The sequence below is a fragment of the Cynara cardunculus genome, unplaced genomic scaffold (genome assembly GCF_001531365.2).
Source record: "Cynara cardunculus var. scolymus isolate 2C unplaced genomic scaffold, CcrdV1 Un_Scaffold_1253, whole genome shotgun sequence".
In the NCBI taxonomy this organism is placed as follows: domain Eukaryota; kingdom Viridiplantae; phylum Streptophyta; class Magnoliopsida; order Asterales; family Asteraceae; genus Cynara; species Cynara cardunculus.
Window position 1 is genome coordinate 96,906 of NW_020200713.1, and position 11,262 is coordinate 108,167.

Here is an 11,262-nt window from a genome sequence, read left to right on the forward strand (position 1 = left end):
GTTGATGTAGAAACTTGTTAAACTCAACCGTCCTTTTGTATGCAGAGGCAACATTAAAGAAAGTATAGTACTATTAAAATAGTATTTTATAACTTACTTTGGCTGCGATGCTAAGCATGTTCTCATACCAAGATGAGTGTTGGTAGAGTTGGTGAACCAAACTTGCTAGACAAGTTTGCACTCCAAAATTGCCTTGTCAGTGGTAGTATTTGTCATGCCACTATTCGACTTTATCTTTTATTTATTCTTTTGACTAAATGACAAACCAATCCACTTTGATGACGATCTTGACCTCACTAGTCTTCAGTTTGTTGAAAACTTTTTGTTCTTGGATCAATACAGATAATTACAAGATTTTTACAAAGAAAAATCATATATTATTTATTCCGAAATATACGTTATAGATCATATTTCAGTTGTGGATTAATTATGAAGTCGGAGCATCGGATTCTAAACCTACGTAGAATAAAATGTGGGTTCTTGAAAATCAAGATTGAGTAACCATGAAGATAAATAAATAGGATTCTTCCATTCGGATGGAGAATAATCAAATATAAGATTTGATCTCACATGTTATTTAAGTTATAAATCCGATGACGATTAAGATCCGAAGCCTTGAACCTAATAATTTTATTTGTTATGCAAGATTTAGATGTTAATACACTTATGTCATATCCGATTAATGTTGTACATCAGATATGAACATACAAGGCAAATATTAAGAATTTCTTCCCAAGTGTTGAATCAGATGCTAGTTGTATTATTTACAAATGCAATGTTGAGACCAATACTTGTAATTTTGTCCACCTATTTTGGAGGAGGTAGAGGTCGTGGGTGTAGAGGAGGTAGTGGTCAATGTGGTGATAGATAGTGGTGGCATTGATGGGCAGGGGTGACTACTACATCAAATACCATATTATGATTATATCAGACGAGGGTAATTTTATTATTTTTTAGTTCTGTCATATTATTATCCCATCTTGTTCCACCACGTATCTTGAGGGAACAAACGTGAGACGTTAACTTTTGTCTTGTGTTGTCTTATCCTGCCCCATGAAAACACGGTTGAACTGAAAATGACAGAATTGGACAGGACAAGACAAGACCAAACCATACCAAATATGATATTGTCTGTCTGGTGTTGGATACAACCAGGACAGAACAAAAGTAGACGTAATAAATTGCCGCTAGCTATAAAGCAATTTGGGGAACGTTAAGGAAGCTTCGTTAATTTTAACAGGGACTAAACCGACAAGATTTGCAAACCACGTGGAGAAAATATGTAAATTTCCGAATGGAAACAAAATATTCAGTTGAGATTTTGAAATCTTGTTGGCGGTTTATTTATTGATTAGAATTAGAATCTTCCCCAAAATCTTATCCTTGCTCAAAATTACCCACAATTTGTAGAGGCTAAGCCAGATGTTCGACAATCCAGTGGACCAGGCGAAACCAAAATTTCCTAATTATCTCTATTGGTGATGCATCGCAGTAAAATCGGTTACAAAATGTGAAGTTTCTGCGTTCTAATCGCAACCCCATTTTGTTTCACCAATTTCTATCTCTTAGTTTCCACTCATCAAGATCTTCCATTTCCAGGGATCAAAGGTGTGTTCCAATTGCCTTTTAATGTATGTGTTTGCATAGCATGGGGTTTTATTCGATCGGTTGTAAAAATCCAGATTAAAAGACATCTGATTTATTCAATTTTGGAGCTATTTTGGCAATTGGGTATATGATTAAATGTAATGACGCTATAGAGAAAACAAAAACAGTTTTGGAATTCTTTGTATTGTAAATATTATGGCCCTAAATGCATGCATGTAGATACAATGGCAGAAATTGTTAAGTGAAGAACCCTATTTTGTGTATGCCTGTCCGTATATATATATATATAATCTGTATGTATAACTAGATATATCCGTGTTCTTTAATGGATAATAATTACGATGATTCGTCTCCCAATCATGCTTCCGATAATCAACCATACCCACCACCGCCTATCGATCGTAAGCTACGTCGTTTGTATGTGTCTGAGGATGATGCCTCGGATGCTGCATCAACAGCACCGAATTCCACTTTACAATCTGAGTCGGAAACGAAACGACCTACTGCTTCACTAATAAGAACTGGAGATTACCGTTCTACCAGCTCACTTGATTCAGATCAAAGTTCTTCTCTTCATGACTTGGACTCACCTGTCGATTCATCAGAGACTCAAAGCCGTGCCCTGGCACTTGCTTCTCATAAAAAGTCCTCAAGACTTCTACTACATGGGAATCTAAGCATTTGGATTTACGAGGCAAAAGACCTTCCAAACATGGATATGTTCCCTACAACGATGGGTGAAGTTTTTTACAGAAGTCAGAACACTAGTGATCCATATGTCTCTATTGCTTTAGCAAGTGCAGTGATTGGAAGGACATATGTGATTAACGACTGCGAAAACCCCGTTTGGAATCAACACTTTAACGTTCATGTTGCACATCATGCTTCTGAACTTCATTTCCTCGTTAAAGACAGTGACACGGTGGGATCTCAACTTATAGGAGTTGTGGGAATCCCAGTTGAACAGATATATGCTGGATCTAAAATTGAAGGATCCTTTCCTTTGTTGAGCCCAAATGGGAAACCTTACAAGAATGCAGCATGTTTGGGGCTTTCAGTGCAATACATTCCGATTGAAAAAATGAGCTTATATCACAATGGAGTTGGAGCTGGTCCTCAATATTCCGGGATTCCTGACACTTACTTTCCACTGAGAAGAGGTGGGCAGGTTACTCTGTATCAAGATGCACATGTCCCTCATGATAGCCTTCCAACTACTGAGATTGATGGTGACATGCGCTATGTTCATGGTACATGTTGGATTGACATATTTAATGCAATTAAAAAAGCCCAGCGTCTTGTTTATATCACTGGATGGTCAGTATGGCACGAAGTGCGACTGGTCCGTGAGACAGCAGATGCACCAACATACACACTTGGAGATCTTCTGAAAACCAAATCACAGGAAGGTGTTAAAGTTTTGCTTCTTGTTTGGGATGATCCTACTTCAAGGAACATCATGGGCTACCAAGTGGTAAGTTCTTTAACCAAATAATGAGGCTATAAGTTTTGTTATATACATGCTACGAAAAAGTTTAAAAAGTGCATTCATGTTTTTGTTAAGATCTCAGTCATTAAGCATAGTGTGCTGTATATAATATGTTTGCTTCCCTTGGGATTTCTGCGGTACTTGTCTCTGAATACTCCCAGAAAAAAACAGATTTTTTGCAACTCTATAGACGTCACAAATTATCGTACTTGTCAATGGGGGCAGTTGGCGATGCAAGAAGCATCACAAATATGAATGAAGTGCCAACTTTTATGACGAACATGGCTAATGGGGTTGGCTAATTTTGCTAATCCAGCCTACTAATTTTTCAAAACTATTTATTTCTGAGGATGTGTTGCAAAATGATACTAGCAACGTGATTTCAAGGTGTAGAGATTCTCTTTAGCCTTGCAAAACGGGTTTTTCTGGGCGTGGCAGACTATTGTAGACCTTTTAGGTTGTTTTTTGAAAGACCAGTGAAACTACACACAAGGGGTTAAAAACCTTTGCGGCTAGCCCGTTGACACACCCTTGCTGATCCACTCGGCAATCTCGATGCCTGAGATTTGAACTTAGGATGTTTAGATTATCTTAAGAGAATCCCAACAGCTTGTATTTTGCAGTCTTTCTTTTGCTATTAGTTTTTCTTGCTATGTTCAACAAATTGATACATTGATGCCTATGAAAAAACGAGAATTGGCAATCTAAATGTCGTAGAGATCCATTGATCTATTGGGCCAAAGGCCACTTGCCTTTTCTTTTGGCTGTTATTGGATTTGCACGATGACTTTCTGCTACATAATTTATTTTGGGTGTCATTTAATGTGATTTCTTTCAGGACGGACTCATGGCTACCCATGATGAAGAGACTAAGCGTTATTTTAAGCACTCTTCAGTGCAAGTGATGCTTTGTCCTCGGATGGCTGGGAAGAAACATAGTTGGGTCAAGAAGCAGGTATGCTATGATCGATCTTGAAAATTTTACTATAAACATTTTTACCAAATAAATTGGACTTATCAAGTGTATATAAAGTACTAAACATGATCAAATTTGCAAATAAATATTAAAATTGCAGTCATCTGCGTTGCTCTAGGTTAGGAGATGTAGATTTTGGATCATTATTTCTGTAATTAGAAGATGGAAATTTAAATCTAAGAAATGTTCATTTGGTAGCAATGCAATTTTTCAAGTATGTTTTTTTTTTCTTCGTGTGATGCTGTTAATTTCTTAACCATAATGTGTTAGAGCTTGAAAGGATTATCATAGTCCACAAGTAGCAGGTTGTTCCCTTCATCTTCAACATATAAAAACTAATACTCCATATTTCCAAAAAAAAAGGGGGTCAAATTTACATGTTTTCTTTGTCAGAGAAACGCCTCCCATGGCAAATTTAGTCTTCCTAGCTTGCTCTGTTTTCTAAAGGCTGGATCAAGTTATTTTGTTAATACCCTTTAAATCAAGTTCTAAATAGTTCAAATACGTATGATATTCTTTACCAAATGTAAATTATACCTTCTTTTGGAACTCAAGGAGTAATAGTAAATTAGTAATATCATGTCTAAATAACTTGTTATTCTTACAAGCTGGTTTTCTTTTATTTCTATGCTTTAGGAAGTTGGAACTATCTATACGCACCACCAGAAAACTGTGATTATAGATGCTGATGCTGGAAATGGTAAGAGAAAAATTGTATCTTTTGTTGGAGGACTTGACCTATGTAATGGTCGATATGATAATCCGAAGCATCCTATATTCAGAACACTAGAGACAATACATGCAGATGACTTTCATAATCCTACTTTCACGGTGATGCCTCAGATCTTATTCTTTCTTTCTAGTTAAATCTTGAACTTCTAACTCAATGGTTCTAAATTATTAAAGAATTTTGTTGTGGGTATGTCAGATGTATTTATTAACTTGATGCCTTGAATTTAAATCAAATGGGAAATCCCTTTTAGGTTCTTGAGCCGTATATCAGAGGCTCTGCATTTTGAAGGGATGAGTTACATTTGTATTCGGTTTTGTAGTCTCTATTCCATATTGTTTTCTCCATATGCTAGATACTGATCAACCCATAGACGTAGCTTGATTGGGTGAACCACCTCAAACTCTGTGTTCTACATGTGTGAATTCTCATCATTTTTTGGTGTCTGCAACGATACTCATCCAGTTTTGTGGCTATTTAAAAATTCATGATCTATGATCATTGACGTTTTAATTTTAACAGGGTAATCTTGCTGGTTGTCCAAGAGAACCATGGCACGACATGCATAGTAAAATTGATGGACCAGCTGCATATGATGTTATGAAAAATTTTGAGGAGCGGTGGCGAAAGGCTTCAAAAGCTAGTGGCATAAAAAAACTGAGGCTTGCATATGATGATGCTTTACTGAAATTAGAAACGATGCCAGAATTTTTGACTGTGAATGATGAACCTTGCCTTAGTGACCAAGACCCTGAAGGGTGGCATGTACAGGTAAATAGATTTATAGTAACTAGCAAACTTTACTCCTTTGGGACCCGAAGATCACGGGGCTCAGTAATACATGAAATGTCAAACACTCACCAAGCCATGAAGTCTTCGTGCAATGGGGTTGCCCCTTTTTGTCAAAAATGGATTTTTTCATTGAAACCTTATTGACAAGATTCTATTTTGTTTCTTGCAGATATTTCGTTCAATTGATTCAAACTCGTGTAAAGGCTTTCCAAAAGATCCCCGGGAAGCTACAAACAAGGTGATGAGATTTAACTATATTATTTTACTCCATGGTTGGTTGGATAGAAGGCAATGAGAAAGTAACATTATGAGCAGATTAATGGTGTAGGTCGTATCCACTCCGTTACCATGTTAGGTTGGTTTGAAGGAATAGATTGAACCAATCAGATATGTTGTTTGGTATGCATAAATAAACTTCTAAAAGGTATTAGATTAATAAACAATGACCAAAATATTCTATTAAAAAACAAATTCCAACTCAAAAGGGAACCCTACCCAAAAAATAATATTTGGAAAAATTGTATGCTCATCTGGAATTATATTTGTTGATAGTCAACAAATGTTCAAATGAATATTTGTTCCTCCATTTTTAAGTCCTTTGTTCTCAAATTGATTTTTAATAATCATGAAATGCTTATAAAGGTATTTCTAAGTATGATAATCTCATATACATCGCTTTCCCTTGCATGTTAGATAATTATTTTAGTTGTTTTTCTAGCTTGCATAAAAACTATATGCAGATGTACGTGAATAGTTATACTTCTAGTTGGCACCATGTTCACTGAAATGATTAAGGCTGTGTTTGGCAACCATAAGTTTGCTAATCTATTGTGCTTATTCAAAAAGTCTCATACTCTCATTTGGTAAGTCATAAACTAGCTTTTGAAAAAGTTGCATAGAATAGAAAATTCATTTGGTGGTATGTCGTATAATAAGATCAAGGCTGCACGTGAATCTGACTCTAAAATTTTTAGGAGCCTATTGCTTTTGGTGAATTACAGGTGCTTAAGGCATAATTATATCCCTTATATTTTACAGAAATGACCAAAAGCTTATCAAACATGTCATTTTAGGTTTTTTACATTTTGCATCCTGCTTATTAGCTAGTTTTCACAAAATGTGACCAACTTATTGGCCAATATCAGCTAAGATAGTATGCAAAAAAAACCTAAATTGTGAGCAGAAAATAAAAAGTTAATCATGAATATCGTAATTGTTTGAACTAAAGAAACTGCCATATTTTGTAACTTTTAAATTCCAATTGACTAAAAAGTCAAGAAAATTATTTAGATGGAAAGAAGAGAGAGATTGTTGTTATCGAAGATTAAAGAGATGAGAGATAAGAGAACTCCTCTGCCATATGGAATGAAATAAGGTACTTGAAATAATCTCATTCCTTGAGGAGTGGCTCATTACATTCGCAGCCATTAAACAAACTTTTTTCATTTCTACATCTCCACCTTCATAACAACCTACCATTCAAATCAAGTGGTGAACCATCGTACTTGACTTTTTTGCTATAATCAAATCATCATTCTCATGAATATGCAAAATGAATACTAAGCTTTGCAGGAATGCAATTTTTGATAAATTATGGAAATGTAAATGTAAATAGAACATTGTACATGACACATTTTGTCCAAAGTTCCCCGCTCTATTCTGTTAGGACTCTTAAGTGCCTGTTTTATATTGTGAAAAAATATTAGGTTTTATTGGTTTATGTCATTGTCTTCCATTATCCATTATCCACTTTCCATTCTATGGTCAATTCATCTGACATCAAGTAAATGAACCTACGTGCATATCCTTATTTCCTTTAACACCATACAGATAGGACCCACTATCACATCTTTATTCCTTCTAAACTTGGAGGCTCTAAGGTTGCATCCATTTTCTCCTAGTGTTCTTTCGTAGGAAGACTTCTTTATTGATAAATTTGTATCAACAGAATTTGGTTTGTGGGAAGAATGTGCTTATTGATATGAGCATACATGCTGCATATGTAACGGCTATTCGGTCTGCACAACATTTCATCTATATTGAGAACCAGTACTTTATTGGATCATCATACAGCTGGAGTGCTTATAAAGATCTGGGTAAGGAAGATTACTTATAACAAGCAGCAATGCAGATAGCCATAATGAATTCTCTATCAGGTCCAGTATTTTAACATCTTCTGCTATTATTCCCAGGTGCCAACAATTTGATTCCAATGGAAATTGCCCTTAAAGTTGCTGGTAAGATCCAAGCACACGAAAGATTTGCTGTGTATATCATCATCCCTATGTGGCCAGAGGGTGTTCCGACAGGTTCTGCTACACAAAGAATTCTATTTTGGCAGGTATTCACATATATAGCTTTCACCCTGTGTTTTAGAAAGATGGATATGCTCTCTACAGGGGATAAATGGTTTGATAGAATTGTCTAATTATTACTCAAAAATCTACAATATCGTCCAATAATGACAAAGTAGAAAAAGCTTCTTGCAGACAAAAATCAATAATTTCTATAATTTCCGTTAACTTTTTTTTTGGCAAACATGCAATTTTTGGATTGTAATTTTGCCAAAAAGGAACTATTGCATTTATTTCGAGATATACCATGAAGGAAATTATTGCATTTATTTGGACATGATGATTATATATGACATTCAAATCACGACAAATAGAGAAATCTTGTTGACCAAAATTGTTGTTTTCAATTATTTTGTCCATAGGAAAGAGGTCATTTTCCACAAAAAAAGAGTGCATTTTAAATAAATCAAAGCAGTTAGAAGTGTATGTTAAGCTACTTAAAAAGACAATTATTCGATATATACTCTACTAATAAGTCCTGCCTTTTGTAAATAGGAGGTACTGTTTGACTTTTTAAGTCCAGTGTCATACATCTCAAATGCAAAAATTTACGGATTCTTCTTTATTGACATTCTAATCTTAACCATTACTCCTTTCGTGCCAATAAAACAATTTCTATTTTACCAAAGGGCCTTTGGCCTAGCGGTATGTGAGTCCTTGGCCTCCTAGGAGGTCAAGGGTTCAAACCTCACCAAAGGTGGGAGGGTGTGTAACTTATTTGTTCTATTTGTCGTATATAAATATTATATACTTCAAAAAGAAAACAATTTCCATTTTTGTTTGTCTAGTGAAAATTGCTAACAATTCCTTCTTGTCCATAGTTTTGTAGTTAATATGATCCATTTACCATTATAATCATTATAAAGTATATAACTATGGATGCTGCTCATTTGACTTCATAAGATCCCACTTGTTATTATTCCCGAATGGCAAATAAGAATTTACCATGAAACACTTCCTTTTAAACTATGTGCTCGATTAAATTCAGGAATTTATATATGATGGAGGAAGTACATCTTATCTTCTATCCACCATAGGACTTGATTTCTTTCTTTCACCCAGACCAAACCACCGCGCCTCGGTGGAGATTTGGAAGTCATGGGTTGCACTAACCTTTGCATACTCTTAATGGTTCTGCTAAAAAATTGACACACCAAGTTACCTTACATGTTAGTATAAATCTTTACAGGAAAAATGCAAAGAAGCCATATCTTTGTGGATGTTGAAAACTAGCCTATTTGACTAAAAGTCAATTTGAATGTTCTTGAGCATCGGAATGCAGGGACTTTACTGAGTATAACATGCTGAGCCAAATCTTCTTCATGTAAAACTGCTTCATTTTGATTGGGAAAACCGTGTGGTTTTATGAAACCTTGTGATATGGCTCGAATCCACTGTTTACTGTAATGGACTAAATATAACCTTTTAATTTTACAGAACAAAACAATGGAAATGATGTATGAGATTATCTACAAGGCTTTGGTGGAAGTTGGGCTGGAGGATGCACATTCACCACAAGACTATTTGAATTTCTTCTGTCTTGGGAACCGTGAAGACACGACCAACAAGGATGATTTGCCCAATGACAATACTCCCGAGGTTATCTCCGACTATCTATGTGAATATGTATTAGTTGCTTGGCTTAGATATAAAGAATCTTAAATGTCAAACCTATAACTTTTCAGTTTAAGATTTTGAGAAAAGATTTCAGTTTAAGTAGCATTTGTGTTAAGTTTAGTGGGTAACCAATCATTTCTCTAAAACTCAAAGAATTCGTATCAGATTCGAATTCAAAGAGTAGTTCGGTTGACCTCCAAAGTCGGCCCGTTTCACTAATCTCCTTAAACTGTAACTTTTTCGTACTTATGTTTTATTTACTTCAGGCACTGGCACGTAAGAGCCGGCGATTCATGATCTATGTCCATTCAAAAGGCATGATAGTAGACGATGAGTATGTGATTATAGGATCTGCAAACATTAATCAACGGTCTATGGAGGGAACCCGAGACACAGAGATTGCAATGGGAGCTTACCAACCACATAATACGTGGGCAAGGAAACTCATGGATCCACGAGGCCAGGTAATCTTTTTGAGTCAACTTGTGATGTTAATGATTCAAACATTTTCCTTTCCAGATTCATGATTTACCTTGATGTTTTTAGCTCAAATCTTTCATATTAGTAGAAGTGTTCTTATAGATCAAGTAGTTACTGATTCTTTCTTTATGACCAGAACAATTCTTACCCAATTTGAAGTTAAAAGACTGATTCATTTGATATGACATAAATCTTTCCTATTTAGTACGTAGGGTTGGGTTCTGATGAGAAGAGAAGTTATGGTGAGAAGTGTAAGACGAGATCTCGTCTTAGATCAATCTTAATTGAATGTCAACATATTAATGAGGTGCACCGATATGCACCTGATCAATTCTCTTCTAAAGCACAATTCATGGGTGGGCATGAGATTAAAAGGGATTGAGAGTTCAGATCTCTTCTTACGCTTCTCATCATAACTTCTCTTTTCACACGATCCTTCACCTTAGTATGTATATGACATAGAAGCGTTGTTCTTTTGTTTAACTTGCGATGCTTTTTCCAGATATATGGATATCGAATGTCTCTGTGGGCTGAGCATCTTGGTACTATTGATGACACCTTCACGCATCCAGAGTCTCTTGAGTGCGTAAGACAGGTCAGAGAAATGGCCGAAGCAAACTGGACCCAGTTTGCTTCGAATGAGATATCCGAGATGACAGGTCATCTCTTGAAGTACCCTGTTCAGGTTGATCGAACAGGCAAGGTACGTCCTCTCGAGGGAAGCGAAGAGTTCCCTGACGTCGGTGGTCAAATTATCGGGTCGTTTCTCGGAATTCAAGAGAATTTGACTATTTAATGTGTCTTTTTTTTGTCCTTTACATTTTTGAGTTTTTGTAGATTAATGAGGGGTTTGAAACCCCAATCTTGAGTTGTTATCATGAATATGTGCTTTTGGAATGGTCAATTCTGGTGCATTGAGACACTTCATTTTTGTTGCAAATAATTGGTTACTTTTGTGACCTCAATGCATATATCAAACATGAAATTTTATTACATATGTTTGTTAGATGTTTAAATTTTAACAATTGGTTGGACTTATTCTAGACACTCGATTTTTTTTTGTCTTAACGGGTTTAATATAGCAAAATTGACCTTTTTGAATATGTAAGTCGTTTTCACTAACACCATGCCGTAAAACCAATCAAATTTATTGTAAAAAGTAACGCAACGTCTCATTACATACATGCTATGTGAAAGACGGTCATTCTGTTGTTTA

At 35.6% G+C, this 11,262-nt stretch overlaps 1 protein-coding gene across 1 annotated transcript; it reads left to right on the forward strand.

Moving 5' to 3' along the window:
- Positions 1-1,933: 1,933 nt before the first annotated feature.
- On the forward strand, positions 1,934-10,870 carry LOC112502325 (phospholipase D beta 1-like). The gene is made up of 10 exons (XM_025106213.1): positions 1,934-3,082; positions 3,936-4,052; positions 4,710-4,904; positions 5,326-5,574; positions 5,765-5,833; positions 7,544-7,691; positions 7,788-7,936; positions 9,387-9,548; positions 9,833-10,030; positions 10,549-10,870. The coding sequence occupies exons 1-10, from the start codon at positions 1,934-1,936 to the stop codon at positions 10,840-10,842; spliced, it is 2,730 nt and encodes a 909-aa protein (XP_024961981.1). The 3' UTR covers positions 10,843-10,870.
- The last annotated feature ends 392 nt before the right edge of the window (positions 10,871-11,262 follow it).